The sequence below is a fragment of the Salmo trutta genome, chromosome 4 (assembly GCF_901001165.1).
Source record: "Salmo trutta chromosome 4, fSalTru1.1, whole genome shotgun sequence".
NCBI classification, from domain to species: domain Eukaryota; kingdom Metazoa; phylum Chordata; class Actinopteri; order Salmoniformes; family Salmonidae; genus Salmo; species Salmo trutta.
The window spans coordinates 58,629,989-58,654,934 of record NC_042960.1 but is presented as its reverse complement, the minus strand read 5'-3'; the positions used below and the strand labels follow the sequence as shown (position 1 = coordinate 58,654,934).

Here is a 24,946-nt window from a genome sequence, read left to right as displayed (position 1 = left end):
GTTTGAAACTTCCTACTCTGGCAGAAGCAGATGCTGAGTAAGTGAGTGTTAATGAAATAGCTAAGCTTGGTGAAGATGGAGGACAGATGGAAAGAACACCTGTCCATATGTCTCTGTGCTTGTTAACACTTATCTTATGCCAACTCTACTGAATTCTAGTTGATCCCATGGAAAAGGTGTGTGTGTGTGTGTTTGTGAAAGTGTGTACGGCCTAGATTCAATCAGATCAAGCGTTAACCGGGGATAGCCAACACCCACATAGCTGATGTTTTGGTGGTGTCGGAGGTGTAGCTGTGTTGGAGCTGACAAATAGGTGAGCAGCTGCTCATGATCACCCATCCCACTCATGTTAGAAGTTCAGAAGGAGAAAGTGTATGCTATATAGAAGTAATGATGCTCAAATTGAATATCATTCAACTAAATAATAAGGGTTTCTATCATCCTAATGGAGGTGTAGATTCCATTTCACATTCCAGTGTTCCAACTTGACAATGGCAAAGTCCACTTTAGGTATAATGCCAGGAGTTCTAACCCAGTTCCTCCTCCGACACCGCCAAAACAACTGCTATGCGGATGTCGGATAAAGCAGATCTGATTGAATAGAGCCCTTTGTCTCAGAATGGTTACCTGTATCTGTATGCATGGATGTGGGTGAAACAGATATGACTCTGGGGGATGTGTTGTCCTCTATGTAGAAATGGGCAATCTGGAAACACTTCCTGTGGAAACAAATGTACGATGATACAAGTTAGTCAACAACACTCTTGTATAACTGCAGGTGTTGCCAGTTTCTTCTGTCTTTGTGACATATTGCCAATGCTATTATACTTTTGGTACAAAAAACATGTTGCTTTTCCCATCTAATTTAACACAAATGAAGGATTGTTTGCATTGTTCTCATTTGGTGAAAAATGTGTTGAAAATTCTGTGACAAAAACAAGAATAATATTGGAGTAATGCTTATGTAAATGTAATAAAACAACTGTAGCTATATTTTTAAGACATAAAAAAATACAGCAGGCCTAAAAATGCTTTTGCTGTTGTTTTTGAAGATAAAAAGCCAACCACCGATGTTGGAGAACATGGTAATCTGTCCGCAACACAGGAAAAAAGATGTTCCTTCTAATCCGGAACAGGTTTTTAACAGGATCACCACTGCATGTCTTTCTGATGAACCTGTGCCCAGCTAACCAAAAATGGACATCACCACACAGATTACTCTGGACATAAAAAAAACAGCAAAGAGATGTCCCCGGTAGATTACATGTGTGCGTTTCTAAAAAGACATCTCCACTTTGCTAACCCCAAATGCCCAGCTGTGGGGTGGCCAAATGAGCACCGTGTCACCGGAGGACGTACAAGGACGCGACACGGAGGGGATTACAGCATTTCAGCCTTGCGCCACTCATTTTACAAGAAGCTGACACGAAGCCTTCATGTCGGACATAATGAGGCGCAGGCGCTTTCCCCCTCTCCTACCCCACCCGAGGCCCTGTTCCCCTCTCCTACCCCATCCGAGGCCCTGTTCCCCTTTCCTACCCCACCCGAGGTCCTGTTCCCCCTTCCAACCCCACCCGAGGCCCTGTTCCCCCCCTCCTACCCCACCCGAGGCCCTGTTCCCCCCCTCCTACCCCACCCGAGGCCCTGTTCCCCCCTTCCAACCCCACCCGAGGCCCTGTTCCCCCCCTCCTACCCCACCCAAGGCTCTTCCTGTTCCCACTACTACCCCACCCGAGGCCCTGCCTGTTTCCCTTCCTACCCCACCCGAGGCCCTGCCTGTTCCCCCTACTACCCCACCCGACACCCTGTTCCCCTTTCCTACCCCACCTGAGGCCCTGTTCCCCCCTCCTACCCCACCCGAGGCTCTGCCTGTTCCCCCTACTACCCCACCCGAGGCCCTGCCTGTTCCCCCTCCTACCCCACCCGACACCCTGTTCCCCTTTCCTACCCCACCTGAGGCCCTGTTCCCCCCTCCTACCCCACCCGAGGCTCTGCCTGTTCCCCCTACTACCCCACCCGAGGCCCTGCCTGTTCCCCCTCCTACCCCACCCGAGGCCAAGCCTGTTCTCCCTCCTACCCCACCCAAGGCCTTGTTCCCTAACCACTGTATGACCCCGAGCCCCAAGCTCAACGCTATACACTCTGAGTGAGGCACATCTCTTAGCTTTAATCCCTCATCGGCACCAAGATTATTACAGATTTAAAATGAAAATACAATAACAGGGCAGAATACATGAACAATATGTCACGTCTCCAGCCCAGTGGATGAGAAATGTACAGTCTTATGCGGCTTAAGTGTTTACATTTCTGACAAAGTGTCCTTGATCGGATTGCCGAAGTTGGTTATTTAACTGTCCAACCGGTCTGTTTGCCGCCACAGTGAAAAGTAGTATTTTTTTATGATCTCACAGTATGGGCAAAATGTCTTTAACTAGAGACGGGCAACTCTGAATGATGGCACCTATGTGTAAGTGAATCTACCCAGACACATCAAAGCTAATGTGAAAAGCCAGACCTCAAACCAAAGCCCTGTTGAAGATATTGGATGTGTCATGGGGAAGTGTGTGAGAGTGAGAAAGAGATTGGGCCCGTGTCAGAGGAGATTAGGTCTCACAGTGAGACAGACAAATATGTGGTTCTTAAGGTCAACCTCGCTCCCCCTCTGCCACCCCCCGCCTCGCTCCACCCGTGCCCCCTGATGTCTGGGGCGGCAGTGCCCCGTGTCTGGGGACAAAACAGACCCACTCCTCTGAGACAGATGAATAACAATATGACAGGTATCAGCCCTGCGGCAGTTCCACACAGCTGTCCCATAGGGAGGCAGAAGGCTTAATGATGTCAGTATGTGTGTGGAGCCTATCAATGCAGAAAGAAAGCTGTTGTTCATGTAGCTTAGCTGTCAGGTTAAACAGATGATGGGTGGGTTCAGGGGGAATCAATGGGAAAGGATTTCTCAACATCATCACCATAATACTCATCATCATCATTATGGAGCAAATCATTATGGATCTTATAACAATCATCATTATGGATCTAATCATTATGGATCTAATAATAATCATCATTATGGATCTAATCATTATGGATCTAATAATAATCATCATTATGGATCTAATCATTATGGATCTGATAATAATCATCATCATTATGGATCTAATCATTAAGGATCTTATAATAATCATCATTATGGATCTAATCATTAAGGATCTTATAATAATCATCATTATGGATCGAATCATTATGGATCTTATAATAATCATTATGGATCTAATAATAATCATCATTATGGATCTAATCATTAAGGATCTTATAATAATCATCATTATGGATCTGATAATAATCATCATTATGGATCTGATAATAATCATCATTATGGATCTGATAATAATCATCATTATGGATCTGATAATAATCATCATTATGGATCTGATAATAATCATCATTATGGATCTAATCATGGATCTAATAATAATCATCATTATGGATCTAATCATTAAGGATCTTATAATAATCATCATTATGGATCTGATAATAATCATCATTATGGATCTGATAATAATCATCATTATGGATCTTATAATAATCATCATTATGGATATTATCTTCCTCCTCTACCTTCTCCACCTCCTTCACTTCTTCCTACATATCCACCTCCTCATCCTCCAAACTCCACCTTCTCCTCCATATCCACCTCCTCCACTGCCTGCTCCTCCCTCTTACCTCCAGTAGATGAGGATTCCCACCAGGACGATGAGTCCCAGGAAGGTGAGGGTGGAGACCACTGCCAGAGGGACCATGGCCCTCATCTCTCTCTCTCTGGCCAGACCCACCCTGGACTCATGGCTGCTGTTACTGGCTTCTGTAAGTGGTGGGGAGGGGGAAGAACAGATGAGACACACAACACAACTCAGACACCGTGTCATTCACTCATTCAACTACAACACATTGATTGACAAACACATCAACAGTAAATCAATCCACATACTCATCCAACTTACCTTCCAGTTCTAACACATAGCTCCTCCTTGAACTACGGAACCTTGTTCATTTACATTTTAAACGCTACAGTAGACCTTCGCTCTAACATCTTCATAACCATTCAGCTAACAAATCTAAACCTATTGCTACTTCTCTAACCCATATACAATTGCGACAACGATACGAATGAAAGTGAACATGAATGCTTTCACAAAGTTAACATGCACTACAGGTTAGTTCATGACAATGGCTCAATGCTTGATGCACACAATGGCTTAAATCTATGGGACTCTCAATGAGCGGAGACCAAAAAAGCCTACTGGCAAAACTGTGCTTCTATTGCAAAGGCTTGAATGCAGAAGGACTTTCTATGAATTAATTTTCTTGGATGTGGACAGATATATGGGATATTATAAAGGATCTTCAAGGTCACAAATCACAAAAGATTTGCGAGGGGCCCTGAGACTGTCTCAATGATTTGTCAATTACATTGACTGTATAAAGGGACATTAGACCACTAGTGGTCTGCTAAGGCTAAAAACATTTCGGTTTCGGTGCGACTTGGGATTGGGAAGAGATCTGCTGCCCTCTGCTGGAGATGAAGTGCTATAACCAATGGTGTTCTTCACATGATGTTACAATACACAATTGAGACAAAGGCATGTGCATGTTAATGTTAACGAATATAACACAAAACACGTAACAAAGAACACTGAAATGATGATGACTGTGGACTTGATCATGAAAATGTTATAGAAAGCAGAAAGGCCATAACGGTGAATACACACACACACACACACACACACACACAGGATTTTAGTTATCACAGAAAGGTGGTGTGTAGGTGATGTGTCTCCTAAATTCCAGAGTATTTCCTGTTCCATTGGCATCATGGGAGCTGTAGTTTTCCCTAATCCGACAGGCGCAGCACTGTGCCTTGCCTTGACGTACGGGGAGATGTTGCCCCCTTGTGGATGGTTCTTTACCTGCAACTGGCTCCTCCTCCTCAGAGTCTCTCTCTGTGCGCTCGGTGATAGTGAAGTCTGAGGACGTCTCGTTGTCGTACAGGCTCTCGCCCTGCCCCGAGCCACTCTCCACCTCCCCACCTAGCGACCAGGGCACCGCCGCGGTCACCCCAGATACTGTGGCCGTGCTGCCCGCTGTATCCGTGGTGACGGCACTGCCGTTCTCGCTCTCAAAGTAGAACGATGAGGAGAGTTCTTCTATGTCGATGTTGGGAGTGGCGGCGGCTTCAGAGGTGAGCGAGGGGGTGAAGGCGGGGATGTAAGGGAGCGCGCCCTCCCCCGTGGCTGAACTCTGAACCCTGTCCCACTCCTCATCTAGCTCCTCCTGGGCTTCTCCCGACAGGGTCAAGCCAGAGGCACTACTGTCTACCGTCTGCAGTTCAGGGGGGAGGGTGGGGGTGAGGGGGGAGGCCGAGTAGGAGGAGGAGGGGGCCGAGACCCAGTGGTCCTTGGAGCCGGACGGTGTGGCTGTAACAGAAATGAGCAGGTGACTATGGGAACCTGAGAGAGGAGGAACAGGGGGAGAGGAGGAGGAAGAGAAGAGAGGCTGACCTCCAGATGGGTTGGGGGAGCCTCCCAGAGATGAATGGAGGAGATGGTCTAAATGGCTACCGGAGGAGTAGAGCGCTAGGCTAGCCGCCCCCCAGTCAGACGTGGGCAGGAGGAGGTGAGGATAGGCAGGCAACCAGGAGGACAAGAAGCCAACCAGAGAGCCGGTACACAACGACTCCACGCCATCGCTAGCTACCGTGAATCCAACATCACCACCACCACACCCACCAGACAAGACTCTACTTCACGGCCTGAAGCGTAACTAGAGTCCCCCAGCCTGCCAGATACAGAGCCAGTGAGGCCCGGGGTTGCCCCGGACAGAGAGAAGTCACTAGAGAGGAGAAGGCTGCAGGGAGAGAGAGGTTGCAGGGAGAGGTCTGAAGGCTAGCTCAGTGGGGGAGTCAAGTAAGGTTTGAAGGGGGTGAGTGTCACTAAACATTGGTGGGTCACCCGAGGCCACGGACGAAGAACCAGACAACATATCACCATCACCACTATCATCATCACCAAAACCATGAGAGACGACTGTCTCCCAACCATACAGGGGGTGTGAGGGGTGAGGGAGGAGAGACAGGGTGGGGGAGGTAGTGAGGTACGAGTCACCACTAGACAACAGTGCTGTAGCAGCATGCAGGGAGTCCAGAACAGGAGGGGTCAAAGACGACAGGGGTCTAGACGAGGGAGGGGCATGCAGGCAGGCGGTGGGGTTGTTGTTAAGGGTGGAGCCGGGATTGCCAGGGGTCGACGTGTCACACACAGGGAGGGTGGAGAGGAGGAGCTCACCGTTGAACACCGGCTGCGTGGGCTGCAAGAGTGCCCCGCCGAAGGAGGAGGCAGTGGATGAAAACAAGGGCATGCTGGGACTTGTAGGCCATGGTGGTTCTCCCTGAGAGAGGGAGGAGGCGGAAGTGGCCACGGTCCGGCTTTCCGGGAGCGGGGTGGCCATGGAAACACCGCTGCCTTTGCCGCCTGGGACGGTCACAGGACACACCACCCCTCTGCCCTTCTCGGTCTTGGTTGACGAAGTGGTGATGTCATCAGTGCGTGATTGCGGAGTGGTCACTGTAGTGGTATATTTCTGGGTTCTCCCCCTGCCTCTGCTGCCTGCTGAGACGGCCCCCTCTGCTGGGGCTCTGGTTGTGCTGCGGTACCTCTCACTCTGCTCTGTGGACGTCTGTGCTCGGTTGGGTTGAGTGGTCCTGGATGGAGTGCCTGGTGTCGGGGTTCTCCTCTGGGTGGTGGTTCTGATAGCAGGCAAGGGGAGGCTGGGTGGGCCAGTGGTTGTTGTGGGCCTGGTTCTCGTAGTGCTTTGGGTTGTCCAATCCATGTCATTGTCCAGTTCTACACCCGGTTCAGCCCAGGGTCCATAGTCCTCCTGGTGGGGAAATACATTCACAGAGTGCATGAGACACTGCTCCTCGTCCTATATCCTACGTTTAAATGAATGCTTTTCTTGCAGTACGCTACCGACAGTATCACCACATTGCATTATGAAATAAGCTAAATTTATGCAATGTTATACTTACTTCCCCTTCAAATTCAGTAGAATCTGGATAAGGTGTTGCCTCTGAAAAGAATCACAGAAGATAGCGTTAGAAACAGAGTCGTGGGATTTCATACATAATAATGTGCCTTCCCTACGAGCAAAGGACGTTGAAAATACATTACTGTACAGATGTATGATCTTAATTTGAGCAGGGTGATCAATTAAGATCATACATCTGTAAACATGTTCATACGAATATCAAAGACAGTATGGCAATCGAAGAAAACAGCCTAGACATTGTTATGTGTGATTTGTTTTTCTTCAATTTAGTTACAACTTTGACAATTACTAACAATGGCATTATAATCTAAGATGTCGGTCCCATTGACAAACCCAACGATGTTGTAACAGACAAGCACTTTACGTGAAAACCATTCTGTTTCTGATGAAAAACTGAAGAGGCTTGACAAAAATCTTCGGAAGCTTGATATCCACTAAGGTCACATCTTTCAATGGGTCCACAGTGTATGAAGCGGAAAAATCATTAGATATAATATTAATCTATATTAGAAATCTTTGAGAATATGTTGCTGTCGGTGTAGATACCAGGTGAGGGAGAGAGAGAGTAACAGTGAGATAACAACATGGAGGGAGATGTTTGGTTATATTGGGTAGAACTTCCGGGTCAGCACAAACTAACACACACACACACACACACACACACACTTACCTGGATTGGGCTAAATTATACATCATGGAGGCCTTAGGCCTGATTAGAATGGGTTTGTGAAGCATGAGGTGGGTTTTTAAAGAGTTAAGTGGAAAGGGAAGGAAGGAAGGAAGGAAGGAAGGAAGGAATGAACGAACGAATGAGTGCACAACCAGGCCTCACAAATGAGTTGTTTTGTCCCCACAACTGTCACAGCACATTCGGTCACACAATTGTATCAAGTCATTTGGATGAGTGTGTACAATTCATGCACATTGAAATATGATGCAGAGGATTTTTAGCAACAATAAATTAGTTTATTATCAACTTCAGCAGATACAGAGTTCCCATCATTTCATACAAATGACAAATGCTGCCCACAAGTACACATTCTCTCAGTGTGACCGGAGGAAATGGTGCCATTTCAAAATGTTTTGTCGTTTGTGTGACATAGGACACATGGAAAAACCTCTGACCTCAACCAAACAGATTGAGGGGGGTGTTCCTCGCCTTAGAAATATAGAAAAGCACATTTTAATTAAGTACATAGACAGAAGAGGACATGAAAAAAAAAATCTTTCACCCAGAGCCAGAACACACTACAAACAGCAGTAGAACATAGAGGAACTGGGTGTATGTTAAAAGGAACAGGACAGAAAGAAGACCGAGAGTGAATGGCATTCAGAATGGCCATGATGGCTGGGGAAACAGAAGTGTCTCTGGAAACCTGTTACAGTTTGGTAAGTGTGACATATGTAAAAGGTGTGGACATATGAGGACAGCAATCAAAATTCAGAAACCACGACAGAACTATATCTTCACTTCCTCTGAATTCCAACACAATCCATTAATGCCTAGTTAAGTCTATCTGAGAAGCCTTCACAGCATCTTAATTGTAAACTGACTGACTAGCTACACTAGTGGTAAGTGTGACTGCTGTTAAGACCTACCATTAAAGAGACATAATAAATGGAACTGGTTTGCAAATGATCAACCATCTAGGTTTGGTCTCTACTCTCCATGTAATCAGAACGCTACGTACGGTCTGTGTAGAGGTATTGGCGCTCGCGCTCGCCAGTCTTACCGGGGTCGTCGAAGGGCATGTCGACGGACATCTGCTCGCTCACGCGACCGTACAGACCGTTGGTGCACACGGCCACCACCTGCACCACATAGCTAGTGTTGGCTATCAGGTCCTGCAGCATGGCCCCCTGGGGAACAACAGGGAGAGGTGAGTACAGGGGGTTTAGGGTCGTGATGTTGGTGGAGGAGGAGGTGAATGTAGAGGAGGTGGTGGTGATGGAGAAGGTGGAGTTGGTGGAGGTGAAGGTGGTGGTGGAAGAAGTGAAGGTGGTGGTGGAAGAAGTGAAGGTGGTGGTGAAGGAGGAGGAGGTGAGGGTGGTGGTGGTGGAGGAGGTGAAGGTGGTGGAGGAGGTGGAGTTGGTGGAGGTGAAGGTGGTGGTGGAAGAAGTGAAGGTGGTGGTGAAGGAGGAGGAGGTGAGGGTGGTGGTGATGGAGGAGGTGAAGGTGGTGGAGGAGGTGGAGTTGGTGGAGGTGAAGGTAGTGGAGGTGAAGGTGGTGGTGGAAGAAGTGAAGGTGGTGGTGAAGGAGGAGGAGGTGAGGGTGGGGGTGGTGGTGGAGGAGGTGAAGGTCGGGGTGGTGGAAGAGGTGAAGGTGATGGTTATCGCATCTGCTCTTGCATTCAATCACTCTATGGTTCTTTAGTTTCTTCATTTGTTTCTTCATTCATTCATTCCTTCATTAATTTATTAATTCTTGAAAACCTTCTGAAATGTGATTGACCGGGTTTGGTCATCTGTGTGTGTTAGTCCACCACCACCACTACATAAAGGATGCTCACCACATCCTGGTCTCCGTCAGTCAGGTACTGGAAGGTTGCAGAGTCCTCTCCTTGGGCCAGCCTGTAGGTGACTGAGTACTTCTCTATCCCGGCGTCGTACACCGCCCTCGGCCGCTCCCACAACACCAGCAGGCTGGTCAGGTTATGGGGGTCCGCCTGCACATTCTCCGGCTCTGAACTACAGACTGACAGAGAAAGAAGGGAGAGAGAGAAAGAGAGGGAGAGAGAAAGACAAGAGAAAAAAATATATATATATTTGAATTAATTTAGATTAATAAGAATCAAAAATAAGAGAATCAGCCTCAACTGGGTGTTTATCCTTCCTAATTGGTCCCATCACAGATTAGCGCTCCAGTACTAACGCAGATCACAGACACATTGAGACCCTGGGATTAATACAGATTACGGGAGTAAGGAGAGATTAAAATCAATCGAAATGAGACCTGAGACAATGGCCAGGTACAATGACTAAACCGTTGACACGTTTCCTACATGATCTATGCTAAAATCTGCACTTCAGTTTACCTACTGATTCATCCTCGGCCCAGAGGGGATGGTGGAGGGGTGAATACATGTATTTCATGTTTTTAATGATGGTGAGGGATTTCAGAAAGGGAGACACAGCTGTACAAACCCCCTTTTCAACACAAGAGAAAAGCAAAGGAACAACAGAGTCTTTTCCTAACCACTCGCAAAACAAAATCACAACAAAAGCACAAAAATACTTGCTATTTCTATTTTGTTGCGACATGCATCTCACTCTGGTACACAAATGGTATATCCAATAACAACAGGGAAGCAAGAGACATTTCACACCTATTCATGTACATTATATCATATTCAATGCACTCTATCCATTTTTCAAAGACGTTTGAAAAGTCCTCTGTGAAAGTGAGGAGGCAGCCACAGACTCTGAGCAGCTAACCTAGCAACTACCTGGTCTAAAAAAACTGAGAGACTAATATCAATGCGGACATGACACATTAAGTAGGGAGAGAGAGAGAGGGAGGGAGAGGCAGGGAGAGACAGAGAGAGGAGAGAGAGAGGGTCTGTCCCTGGCTTAGTGTATTAGCCTGGTGCCTAAGCATCCACAACAATTACATTCTCCCTTTAAGGTTAGAATTTATTTAACCTTTATTTAACTAGGTAAGTCAGTTAACAATTTCTTCATATTTACAATGACGGCCTACTTGTAAAGCCCCCCCGTGAGAGTCTGGGTATGATTAAGAAGGCACACATAAACATGCTGTCTGAATATTAATGCCTACCAGGCTTCCAGCATCCACATGCTAGTTAAAGTCCTGATTATGTTGAAAACACATCAAACTGCAATCACTTCTTTATAGGGTAAGGGACGCCCAAAACAGGGCACGGTAGTGGTGACAGGTAGGCAGGTTCACAGTTGGGTTACCAGCGCTTGCCTCATATGTAACAAAATCCCCCTATGACATTTTAATAGGACACCAACAGTGTCACAAATATATTTTGGACATTTGATATTGGTGTGTTGCTATTTTCTGTTCAGATTTGAAAATTCTATGAAAATGTAGGCATGCTAGCAGATACCCATAGAGTTCCAGTCATTGCGCTAACGCCAGTGAGCATTGGCTCGCATAACTACCTCTAACTTCCTTCGTACTGGGCACAGAGACATACATCATCAAGACCATGATTAGTTGAATCAGGTGTTAGTACCAAGAACCAGGACTGAATACAAGAGATTCATTCTGTAGCTAGAGGATTCATTATATCTCCAGGAGTGACAAGAGTCATCTTTTTGCTAGCTAGGGCCAACCTACTTTACGATTTTCCCTCTTACTATCTCTGACTTTGCTACTTTGAGGAAAAATGTACTTACTATGACTGTGAAATGTGGTTGCCCCACATAGCTATCTTAAGATTAATGCACTAACTGTAACTCGCTCTGGATAGGAGAGCTGGTGTAACTGAGTCAGGTTCGTAGGCCTCCTTGCTCGCACACGCTTTTTCAGTTCGGCCCACACATTTTCTATAGGATTGAGGTCAGGGCTTTGTGATGGCCACGCCAATACCTTGACTTTGTCGTCCTTAAGCCATTTTGACACAACTTTGGAAGTATGCTTGGGGTCATTGTCCATTTGGAAGACCCATTTGCGACCAAGCTTTAACTTCCTGACTGATGTCTTGAGATGTTGCTTCAATATATCCACAATTTTCCTCCCTCATGATGCCATCTATTTTGTGAAGTGCACCAGTCTCTCCTGCAGCAAAGCACCCCCACAACATGAGGCTTCCACCCCCGTGCTTCACGGTTGGGATGGTGTTCTTCGGCTTGCAAGCGTCCCCCTTTTTCCTCCAAACATAACACTGGTCATTATGGCCAAAATGTTCTATTTTTGTTTCATCAGACCAGAGGACATTTCTCCAAAAAGTAAGATCTTTCTTCCCTTGTGCAGTTGCAAACTGTAGTCTGGCTTTTTTATGGTGGATTTGGAGCAGTGGCTTCTTCCTTGCCGAGCGGCCTTTCAGGTTATGTTGATATAGGACTCGTCTTACTGTGGACATAGATCCTTTTGTACCTGTTTCCACCAGCATCTTCACAAGGTTCTTTGCTATTGTTCTGGGATTGATTTGCACTTTTCACACCAAAGTACGTTCATCTCTAGGAGACAGAACACGTCTCCTTCCTGAGCAGTATGACAGCTGCGTGGTCCCATGGTGTTTATACTTGTGTACTATTGTTTGTACAGATGAACGTGGTACCTTCAGGTGTTTGGAAATTGCTTCCAAGGATGAACCAGACTTGTGGAGGTTTACACATTTTTTCTGAGGTCTTGGCTGATTTCTTTTGATTTTCCCATGATGTCAAGCAAAGAGGCACTGAGTTTGAAGGTAGGCCTTGAAATACATCCACAGGTACACCTCCAATTGACTCAAATTATGTCAATTAGCCTATCAGAAGCTTCTAAAGCCATGACATAATCTTCTGGAATTTTCCAAGTAGTTTAACCTCTTCACTGTAGGGGGCAGTATTTTCACGGCCAGATGAAAAACATACCCAAATTAAACTGCCTCCTACTCAGACTCAGAAGGTAGGATATGCATATCATTAGTAGATTTGGATAGAAAACACTCTGAAGTTTCTAAAACTGTTTGAATGATGTCTGTGAGTATAACAGAACTCATATGGCAGGCAAAAACCTGAGAAAAATCCAACCAGGAAGTTTGACCTCAGATGGCTGTAGTCATTTCAAATGATGTTCTGTCTAAACTACAGTGTCTGTGATGTCATATTGCACTTCCTAAGGCTTCCACTAGATGTCACCAGTCATTAGAACCTCGTTTGAGGCTTCTAGAATACAATTTGATTGAATAATACCCGGAACAGTATGTGGTCGACCTGGTGTCGTTACCTTACCTCGCGTGCGCTCACGAAGGATTAGCCATTTTTCTTTTTCTTTTGTAATGAATCTGCTATTGTCCGGTTGGAATATTATTGAAATTCTACGATAATAACACACTAAAGATTAATTGTGAACATGGTTTGACATGCTTCTATAAACGCTGAGGGAACTTTATAACTTTTCGTCAACGGTGGATAGATGCATTTTGGAATGGTGATCTGGACGCGCCATCAAAACAGATTTATTTCTACATAAATTATGGACTTTATCGAACAAATGAACATTTCTTCTGGAAGTGGGAGACCTTCCGAGTGCATTCAGCCGAAGATCAGCAAAGGTAAGATAATATTTTTAACATATTTCAGCGTTTTGTGGATGCCGTGGCTGGACGGCTAACTGAATAGCTTGGGGCTCAGTACTCAGAATATTGAACAATGTGCTTTCTACGTAAAGTTATTTTGAAATCTGACACAGCGGGTGCATAAAAGAGTACTGTATCTATAATTCTTAAAATAATTGTTATGTATTTTGTCAACGTTTATGATGAGTATTTTTGTAAATTCACCGGAAGTTTTTGATGGGAATACATTTCCTGAACGTCACGCGCCAATGTAAAATGTTTTAAAAAAATATATAAATATGAACTTGATGGAACAAAAAATGCATGTATTGTCTAACGTAATGACCTAGGTGTGTCATCTGATGAAGATCGTCAAAGGTTAGTGCATAATTTTAGCTGGTTTTGTGCTTTTGGACGGCTACCCTTGCTTGGAAAATGGCTGTCCTTGCTAGGAAAATGGCTGTGTTGTTTTTTTGCTGTGGTGCTATCCTAACATAATCTAATGTTTTGCTTTCGCTGTAAAGCCTTTTTGAAATCGGACAACGTGGTTGGATTCAGGAGAGGTTTATCTTTCAAATGGTGTAAAACAGTCGTATGTTTGAGAAAATTGAATTGTGGTATTTTAGTTGTTTTTGTATTTCGCGCCATGCGATCCCATTGGCTGTTGGCTAGGGGTTCCGCTGGCGGAACGGGGTTCCGCTAGTAAGAGGTTAAAGGCACAGTCAACTTAGTGTACGTAAACTTCTGACCCACTGGAATTGTGATACAGTGAATAATAAGTGAAATAATCTGTTTGTAAAGAATTGTTGGAAAAATGACTTGTGTCATGCACAAAGTAGATAACCGACTTGACAAAACTATAGTTTGTTAACAAGAAATTTGTGGAGTGGTTGAAAAACAAATTTGAATGACTCCAACCTAAGTGTATGTATGCTTCCGACTTCAACTGTACGTACTGGGAGTGAGGACCTCCTCTGACTGACAGACAGGTACGTACAGGGAGTAAGGACCTCCTCTGACAGACAGACAGGACAGACAGACAGGTACGTACAGGGAGTGAGGACCTCCTCTGACAGACAGACAGGACAGACAGGTACGTACTGGGAGTGAGGACCTCCTATGACAGACAGGACAGACAGACAGGTACGTACAGGGAGTGAGGACCTCCTCTGACAGACAGACAGACAGGTATGTACTGGGAGTGAGGACCTCCTCTGACAGACAGACAGGTACGTACTGGGAGTGAGAACCTCCTCTGTGCCGGTATAGGAGGAGAAGACCTGTCCCATGAACTGCTGCTGCTGCTCCCTGAAGTTGTTCTGCAGGTAGTCCATCAACATCACATAGCCTGCCTGCTGCATGGTCATCACCTCACAGAACATCTCCAGCTACAACACAATACAACCAACACGTTCATCAACACATTATTACACAGTAGTGCTTGTTATTGCATGGTGATTTCACATTGTGTCCTTGGGCACAAGGCCACACAAGGAGAGGCCACATAAAGATAATCGGAAAATGATGGATGTATTACTATTATCATTATACACATAGACCTAAACAACTGGTTCAAACAGTATTCAGTCCTCTCACACCCTAACACACACATGTGCTACACACAAGCATGCATGTATATCATATACACCTCTTGTACAGTCTATTGTGTAACACTGTATATACAGTGCATTCGGAAAGAATTCAGACCTCTTCCCTTTTTCCACATTTAGATAAATTACAGCCTTATTCTAAAATGGATTAAATAAATCATGTTCCTCATCAATCTACATAAAATACCCCATAATGACACAGCGAAAACAGGTTTTTAGAAATTTTTGCAAATGTATTAAAAATTAAAAACAGATAACTTATTTACATAAGTATTTAGTCCCTTTGCTATGAGACTCGAAATTGAGTTTCTATTGATCATCCTTGAGATGTTTCTACAACTTTATTGGAGTCCACCTGTGGTAAATTCAATTGATTGGACATCATTTGGAAAGGCACATACCTGTCTTTATAAGGTCCCACAGTTGACAGTGTAAGTCAGATCAAAAACCAAGCCATGAGGTCGAAGGAATTGTCCGTAGAGCTACGAAACAGGATTGTGTCGAGGCACAGATCTGGGGAAAGGTACCAAAATATGTCTGCAGCATTGAAGGTCCCCAAGAACACAGTGACCTCCATCATTCTTAAGTGGAAGAAATTTGGGACCACCAAAACACTTCCTAGAGCTGGCCGCCCGGCAAAACTGAGCAATCGGGTGACCAAGAACCCGATGGTCACTCTGACAGAGCTCTAGTGTTCCTCTGTGGAGATGGGAGAACCTTCCAGAAGGACAACCATCTCTACAGCACTCCACCAATCAGGCCTTTATGGAAGCCACTGCTCAGTAAAAGGCAGATGACAGCTTGAGTTTGCCAATTGTTACCAATTAGTTTGCCAATTGGTACCTAAAGGTCCCTACGGTGAAGCATGGTGGTGGCAGCATCATGCTGTGGGGATGTTTTTCAGCAGCAGAGACTGGGAGTCAGGATCTAGGGGAAGATGAACAGAGCAAAAGTACAGAGAGATCCTTGATGAAAACCTGCTCCAGAGCCCTCAGGACATCAGACTGGGGGCGAATGTTCCCCTTCGAACAGGACAATGACCCTAAGCACACAGCCAAGACAATGCAGGCTTCAGGACAAGTCTCTGAATATCCTTGAGTGGCCCAGCCAGAGCTCAGACTTGAACATCTCTGGAGAGACCTGAAAATAGCTGTGCAGCGATGCTTCCCATACAACCTGACGGAGCTTGAGAGGATCTGCAGAGAATAAAGTGAGAAACTTCACAAATACAGGTGTGCCAAGCTTGTAGCGTCATACCCAAGAAGACTTGAGGCTGTAATCATTGCCAAAGGTACTTCAACAAAATACTGAGTAAAGGGTCTGAATACTTATGTAAATGTAATTTTCTGTTGTATTTTTTTAAAAGCTGTTTTTGCTTTGTCATTATGGGGTATTTTGTGTAGATTGCTGAGTGAATTTTTTCCCCAATCCATTTAAAAATAAGGCTGTAACGTAACAAAATGTGGAAAAATCAAGGGGTCTAATTACTTTTTGAATGCAATGTAAATAGCTCTGGTGCTCTGACTCACACAGCATTCCAACCAGAGTGGCTGTGAATGTGACTGGGGGCCAAAACCGTGACTGAAAACAATTAGGGCCTCAGGCAACCTTGGGTATATTCTGGTGTTGTTTAGAAACACACAGTAGTAATAAGGTTTAACATTTGTAATTGCTGAAATACTAATTTAATAATTAGTACATACACTACTTTGAAATACTTATGACTGATTATTAATGAAGCTATCAAAACAACGCTGATGAGGACAATGTAGCATGTTTGAATATACAGCGAGCTCCAAAAGTATTGGGACAGTGACATTTATTTTTATAAAACATTTTTTGGGGGGGGGGGGGGGGGGGGGGCTCTTTACTCTAGCACTTTGGATTTGAGGGAAGACTGTTAGCTTTAGTTTGAACGTCTTTTCATTACAGCACTTTTTGTACATAGTCCCTTCATTTTAGGGATACTACTACTACATACTAGTTTTATGTGTATTAAAGTAGTAAAAAGTTACGTTTTTGATCCCATATTCATAGCACTTAATGACTACATCAAGCTTGTGACTATACAAACTGGTTGGAAGCATTTGTTATTTGTTTTGGTTGTATTTCAGATTATTTTGTCCCCAATATAAATACATTTTTAATAATGCATTGTATCATTTGTGTCACTTTTATTGTAAATAAGAATAAAATATGTTTCTAAAGACTTCTACATTAATGTGGATACTACCATGATTAAGGATAATCCAGAATGAATCGTGAATAACGATGAGTGAGAAAGTTAGACGCACAAATATCATACCCCCCTAAAAATGCTAACCTCCCCTGTTATTGTAATGGTGAGAGGTTAGCATTTCTTGGGAGTATGATATTTGTGCGTCTAACTTTCTCACTCATCATTATTCACGATCCATTGAGGATTATCCGTAATCATGGTTGCATCCACATTCATGTAGAAGTGTTTAGAAACAAATACTTAACTTTTTCCTACTTTGATAAACATCAGTGAATTTGTCACAATACTTTTGGTCCCCTAAAATGGGGGGATGATGTACAAAAAGTGCTGCAATTTCTAAAATGTTCAACCGATATGGATTAAAATACAATCAAATTAAAGCTGGCAGTCTGCACTTTTCAAATCCAAAGTGATGGAGTACAGAGCCAAAACAACACAAAATGGGTCACTGTCCCAATACTTTTGGATCTCACTGTAGACTGTATGCACGACTGACAATATGGTCATGTTATCCCATAAAAGCAAGTGTTCCTGTACGCCTCGAGGGAGTGCTTGAAAAACTACACAATAGAGGAACAATTATCCCAAAATGACCTTCCAAAGTCTTTTGAAACTTGAGACGTGACATTATCATACCATACATGATCCAAACCATGCAGACTGAAAGCCAGTTAAAAGAGAAAGAGCCTGTGTGATGCTAGTGTCAGACAACAGGATGTCAACAGTTAAAGATTGAAAGGAGTGTGAAAAGTTATCCCTAAAAAAAATTGCCCTCGCTGTAGCCTGTGTTTCAGACATAAGGAAGTGGATGGCTGCAAATGTTCTACTTTTAAACTCGGACAAAACAGAGATGCTTGTTCTAGGTCCCAAGAAACAAAGAGATCTTCTGTTTAATCTTGATGGTTGTACAGTCATCTCAAATAAAACTGTGAAGGACCTCGGCGTTACTCTGGACCCTGATCTCTCTTTTGAAGAACATATCAAGACTGCTTCAAGGACAGCTTTTTTCCATCTACGTAACATTGCAAAAATCAGAAACATTCTGTCCAAAAATGATGCAGAAAAACTCATCCATGCTTTTGTCACTTCTAGGTCAGACTACTGCAACGCTCTACTTTCCAGCTATCCGGATAAAGCACTAAATAAACTTCAGTTAGTGCTAAACACGGCTGCTAGAATCTTCACTAAAACCACAAAATGTGATCATATAACTCCAGTGCTAGCCTCTCTACACTGGCTTCCTGTTAAGGCAAGGGCTGATTTCAAGGTTTTACTGCTAACCTACAAAGCATTACATGGGCTTGCTCCTACCTATCTTTCCGATTTGGTCCTGCCGTACATACCTACACGTACGCTACGGTCACAAGACGCAGGCCTCCTAACTGTCCCTAGAATTTCTAAGATAACAGTTGGAGGCAGGGCTTTCTCCTATAGAGCTCCATTTTTATGGAATGGTCTGCCTACCCATGTGAGAGACGCAGACTCGGTCACAACTTTTAAGTCTTTATTGAAGACTCATCTCTTCAGTAGGTCCTATGATTGAGTGTAGTCTGGCCCAGGAGTGTGAAGGTGAACGGAAAGGCTCTGGAGCAACGAACCGCCCTTGCTGTCCCTGCCTGGCCGGTTCCCCTCTCTCCACTGGGATTCTCTGCCTCTAACCCTATTACAGGAGCTGAGTCACTGGCTTACTGGTGCTCTTCCATGCCGTCCCTAGGATGGATGCGTCGAGTCACTGACGTGATCTTCCTGTCTGGGTTGGCGACCCCCCTTGGGTTGTGCCGTGGCGGAGATCTTTGTGGGCTATACTCATCCTCGTCTCAGGATGGTAAGTTGGTGGTTGAAGGTATCCCTCTAGTGGTGTGGGCGCTGTGCTTCGGCAAAGTGGGTGGGGTTATATCCTGCCTGTTTGGCCCTGTCTGGGGGTATCGTCGGACGGGGCCACAGTGTCTCCCGACCCCTCCTGTCTCAGCCTCCAGTATTTATGCTGCAGTAATTTATGTGTCGGGGGGCTAGGGTCAGTCTGTTATACCTGGAGTATTTCTCCTGTCTTATCCGGTGTCCTGTGTGAATTTAAGTATGCTCTCTCTAATTCTTTCTTTCTCTCTCGGAGGAGGAGGACCTGAACCCTAGGACCATGCCTCAGAACTACCTGGCCTGATGACTCCTTGCTGTCCCCAGTCCACCTGGTCATGCTGCTGCTCCAGTTTCAACTGTTCTGCCTGCGGCTATGGAACCCTGACTTGTTCACCGGACGTGCTACCTGTCCCAAACCTGCTGTTTTCAACTCTCTAGAGACAGCAGGAGCGGTCGAGATACTCTGAATGATCAGCTATGAAAAGCCAAATGACATTTACTCCTGAGGTGCTGACCTGTTGCACCCTCTACAACCACTGTGATTATTATTATTTGACCCTGCTGGTCATCTATGAACATTTGAAACATCTTGGCCATGTTCTGTTATAATCTCCATCCGGCACAGCCAGAAGAGGACTGGCCACCCCTCATAGCCTGGTTCCTGTCTAGGTTTCTTCCTAGGTTCTGGCCTTTCTAGGGAGTTTTTCCTAGCCACTGTGCTTCTACATCTGCATTGCTTTCTGTTTGGGGTTTTAGGCTGGGTTTCTGTACAGCACTTTGAGATATAAGCTGATGTAAGAAGGGCTTTATAAATACATTTGATTTGATCAAATGAGTGCGAGAGTGTGTGTGTGTGTGTGTGTGTGTGTGTGTGTCTTCCCTGTAGCCCTCAGGGTATTTGTGATTGACAGGTGTTACCCTGAGGTGTACACAAGCGGTCATTAAATCCAAGAAATATAGACAGAGGCCTTCACTCTGCTTAAAATGAAACACATGGTACTGACACACACACACACACACACACACACACACACACACACACACACACACACACACACACACACACACACACACACACACACACACACACACACACACACACACACACACAGAAGCAGACACACAGAACTACAACCAATTATGAATAGCGACTTGAAGGAGCATATGTTAAGCTCCCACCCAACCCATTCATACTATAAAAAGACAACTGTCATGTGACAGTGGACAAATAGGGTGATGAGGAGGCGCACAGCACTCTCCCTCTCTCTGTCACTCCCTTTCACTTCTGTACTAACAAAAACAATATTTCCACACACACTCTGCTTTTATTCACACACACGCGCACACACACACACAGACACACACACCTGCGTGTCGGAGATGGCCACAGTGTTCTTGAAGACAATCCACTCCACGGTATCAGTGCAGGGTGGGGTGGTGAGGGAGCCGTTGTAGGTGAAGTACTTATCTGTTGAGTTGGGCAGGAGGCCACGGAGAGAGAAGGGACCCACCATCCCACTCTTACCTTGAGAAAAGGAGGGGAGAGGAGAAAAGAGGGGGACATGTGTAAGATGAAAATGCACGGAAGGCAAAATAAAGTAGTGAGAGAAACAGAGGATAGACAACATAAACATCAAATGTTTCATTATCATGACACAGTGAGATAGTGGGTGTATGACTGTGGGGTAGAGTGGCACTTGACTTTAAATCTGTACAAAGAAGTTTGTACAACTACCTTTCATAAGAGAGCTTGACATTACCCACAACAACGAGCTGATGCACTGAAGTCCTCTGTAATGCCTTCTTGCATGACAAACTTCAACTGCCATTAGCATGAATTAACTACACTTAAGAGGTGTGGTATATGGCCAATATACCGCAGCTCAGGGCTGTTCTAACGCACGATGCAATGCGTTGTGCCTGGATACAGCCCTTAACTGTGCTATATTGGCCATATACCACAAACCCTGAGGTGCCTTATTGCTGTTATAAACTGGTTACAAAGGTAATTAGAACAGTAAAAATACATGTTTTGTCATACCTTTCAGCCAATCAGCATTCAGGGCTCGAACCACCCAGTTTCTAATAGCCCAGGCTATGCAGACTTCTTATTAGTACTGTGCAGTAATAAATCTATAATGAAACGCAAACTAGGGGTTTATAGCTATGCTTGGATAAGGTGGCTTTGTGTTTGGTTAACTCAGTGTGGCGCCCCATGTGGTGTGACTGGGGAATGCCACTATTTGGGGCGTCAGCCACACACCACAACCAGCAGATTAGGCTGCAGCAAGCTAGGTTGCAGTGCCACGCCCTGCACCTGAAGGCACTCCGCGTCGTTAAGGTGTCCGCATACATAGGTTCGGTTTGCTCCTAGCAGAACTCGACTAGGCGAAGTGAACATCTCGTCTCACATAGTCCCTAAAGACCTTCGCTTGAAAAACTAGAAAAAAGCTGCCATATTAATGTTGTTTGTTCCTCTTGAGATGCCATATCAACAACATACCCAGTAACACTTCCTCAAAATAGTTCGAATCAATCGAAGTTAAATCAAGAAATCTGTCATTAATTTTTACAAAGGTCTTAGGTCGTGCAATTTTAAATTAACTAAGATGTTTGGTGCAGTATTTTTCAAGGGAAAAAATGTGCATGAAAAGTAGTTGTCTAGTTGAAAGACAACAAACTCTTCATTGAAGAATCCCTACTGTTGACCAATCACTGACGAAGGGGCGTAGACTTCAGCTACGAACTTTGGTTTGCCTCAAGAAATAATTGTGTGTGCTAAAACCCTACCAACCCCCAAAACAAAACAGAAAAACACCAGAAAATGTAGTCGCAATATATGTGCAAACTGTTTTGACTGGGAAGTATACACTAAGCTTTAGGCTGCAGCAAAGTGGAGACATTTAAGGTGCTCGCTCAGACCAAAGGGGAGGAGCTCCTTGCTGGATGCCGGAGGCTGAGCTCTACAGACATTTGGAGGAAGCCCATGCACATTGACATTCCACAGGAAGAAAAAACTGGAAAGAACAAATTGGCTGGTAAGCTGGATAGCAGCCCAGCTATTTAGTCTCTTAAGTTAAGTTCCAGTCTAAGTTAAGTTTATCCCCTGTGTGTGGGAGTGGTTTTGAGCGACATTTTTTGACCATCCTTTTTGTGAACCCATTTATTTGAATAAATACGCCATTGTTCTTGTCAAAGTTCCTCATCATTGACATCCTACCAGCCACACCTAGCGAGTCGTTACGTTAGATACACTATTTTAAGGTGAGCACTGGATGAGTTTAAGGTTACTGTAGGTCAGGTTGGCATACCGAATCGGCTGACACTGTTGACTCCGTCGATAATGGCCACGTAATTGTCATTGTCTTCGATGCCTGTCTGTAAAGAGGGAATGGAAACAGGTTAGTCAGACCTCTCAAAAGTCTACAGTGGCTTCCTCTCCTCTCCTTCACTTTTTTGTGTCCCTACATTTTTAGGCTGCTTTAAAGCTGTGACCTGCTAAACTGAAGCTGACACTGATGCTAAACTAAGCTGAAGCTAACAATGATGCTAAACTGAAGCTCACACTGATGCAAGCTAATAGCTAGAGACTATAATCCACAGCTGAACCCAAACTCTATAATGCATGTCTAATCTGTACTCAGTCTGATACTGTGGTGGGTAATCAGTTCCACTATCCTGTCCCCTTTGATTTCAGGGTCTGTAGCAGAGTGTAGCCTAATCTAGGGGCCTCGTGCGGAATAATTGTACAAAAAAATTATAATATTACTAGCATAGGTTTTTCTAAATTATGCTAGCTCACGAGGCCCCTTGATGATGTGAGCCAATTGCCTCTTCTACCTAATGGTAAGTCATGCCATTGCAAGTAGATATGTCATCCCTCATCGACTATGAAAAACCTTGCTGGTATGGGTGCAAAATTATCCACTACACACTCTTGACACAGGTCATGCACACACACACACATGCATGAACACACACACAAGCTAAAACACAAACAAACACATCCACACAAACGCATAAACACACAGACAGTGCAAATACACTCTTCCTGTCAGTGTCGACAGCTAATCTACCTAGAGTACCTACCTGCCTGAACCCCCTCAGGAACACCCGCTCCACCCAATCTACTTACAGTACCGACCTTCTTGAACCCCCTCAGGAACACCCGCTCCACCCAATCTACCTACAGTACAGTACCTACCTACCTGAACCCCCCACCAGGAAAATCCGCTCCACCCAATCTACCTAGAATACCTACCTACCTGAACCACCCCCAGCTGGAGCACCACTTAACACACTATTTGCTCCAGACATTTATTACATGGCCATAGCAAGTCACAACATACAAACACACACCTCTAACAGCACAGAGAGAGCTGTGATCCTGCCCCCGTCCTTGATGGCCTGGTCTATGGACTCAAAGTGAAGCGCTTCATAACAGTAGATCTGCATCTGGAACAGACAGAGATAAGGTACAGGAGATGATTGATATCCTATGTACTGTCATTGAACACTACAGTCGTGGCCAAACGTTTTGAGAATGACAGAAATATTAATTTTCACAAAGTCTGCTGCCTCAGTGTCTTTAGATATTTTTGTCAGATGTTACTATGGAATACTGAAGTATAATTACAAGCATTTAATAAGCGTCAAAGGCTTTTATTGACAATTACATGAAGTTGTGTCACGCCCTGACCTGAGAGAGCCTTTTTTATATCTCTATTTAGGTTGGTCAGGGTGTGATTTGGGTGGGCATTCCTTTTTTCTATGCTTTGTATTTCTTTGTTTTGGCCTGGTATGGCTCTCAATCAGGGACAGCTGTACATCGTTGTCGCTGATTGGGAGTCATACTTTGGCAGCCTGTTTCCTTTGGGGTTTGTGGGTAGTTAATTTTTGTTTAGTGTGTTAGGATACCTGACAGGACTGTTTGGCTGTCGTTTGTTTTTCTTTGTGAAGTGCCTTTTTCATCCAAAATAAAAGATGAACAAATTCCACGCTGCACCTTGGTCCTCTTCTTCCAAAGACAGCCGTTACACGTTGATGCAAAGAGTCAATATTTGCAGTGTTGACCCTTCTTTTTCAAGACCTCTGCAATCCGCCCTGGCATGCTGTAACTTAAATTCTGGGCCACATCCTGACTGATTGTAGCCCATTCTTGCATAATCTATGCTTGGAGTTTGTCAGAATTTGTGGGGTTTTGTTTGTCCACCCGCCTCTTGAGGATTGACCACAAGTTCTCAATGGCATTAAGGTCTGGGGAGTTTCCTGGCCACGGACCCAAAATATCGATGTTTTGTTCCCCGAGCAACTTAGTCATCACTTTTGCCTTATGGCAAGGTGCTCCATCATGCTGGAAAAGGCATTGTTCGTCACCAAACTGTTCCTGGATGGTTGAGAGAAGTTGCTCTCAGAGGATGTGTTGGTATCATTCTTTATTCATGGCTGTGTTGTTAGGCAAACTTGTGAGTGAGCCCACTCCCTTGACCACACATGAATGGTCTCAGGATGCTTTACTGTTGGCATGACACAGGGCTGATGGTAGCAATCACCTTGTCTTCTCCGGACAAGCTTTTTTCCGGATGCACCAAACAATCGGAAAGGGGATTCATCAGAGAAAAGGACTTTACCTCAGTCCTCAGCAGTCCAATCCCTGTACCTTTTGCAGAATATCAGTCTGTCCCTGATGTTTTTCCTAGAGAAGAAAGTGGCTTCTTTGCTGCCCTTCTTGACACCAGGCCATCCTCCAAAAGTCTTTGCCTCACTGTGTGTGCAGATGCACTCACACCTGCCTGCTGCCATTCCTGAGCAAGCTCTGTACTGGTGGTGCACCGATCCCGCAGCTGAATCAACTTTAGGAGACTGTCCTGGTGCTTGCTGGACTTTCTTGGGTGCCCTGAAGCCTTCTT

At 44.8% G+C, this 24,946-nt stretch overlaps 1 protein-coding gene across 4 annotated transcripts in view; it reads right to left on the bottom strand.

Moving 5' to 3' along the window:
- The window catches only part of LOC115192727 (receptor-type tyrosine-protein phosphatase zeta), a 102,252-nt gene that overhangs the window by 17,335 nt on the left and 59,971 nt on the right, over positions 1-24,946 (bottom strand). For 3 of the 4 annotated variants that reach the window (XM_029751520.1, XM_029751522.1, XM_029751521.1), the window contains exons 5-14: positions 23,397-23,492; positions 22,349-22,415; positions 20,405-20,562; positions 14,572-14,722; positions 9,612-9,796; positions 8,835-8,961; positions 7,082-7,122; positions 6,339-6,930; positions 3,721-3,859; positions 628-719 (exon numbers count right to left, since the gene is read on the bottom strand). In XM_029751520.1, the coding sequence (XP_029607380.1) occupies positions 628-719; positions 3,721-3,859; positions 6,339-6,930; positions 7,082-7,122; positions 8,835-8,961; positions 9,612-9,796; positions 14,572-14,722; positions 20,405-20,562; positions 22,349-22,415; positions 23,397-23,492 (1,648 nt within the window). Of the gene's footprint in view, positions 1-627; positions 720-3,720; positions 3,860-6,338; positions 6,931-7,081; positions 7,123-8,834; positions 8,962-9,611; positions 9,797-14,571; positions 14,723-15,345; positions 15,366-20,404; positions 20,563-22,348; positions 22,416-23,396; positions 23,493-24,946 lie in introns of those variants that run through there. The other variant, XM_029751523.1, reaches the window with a different exon arrangement.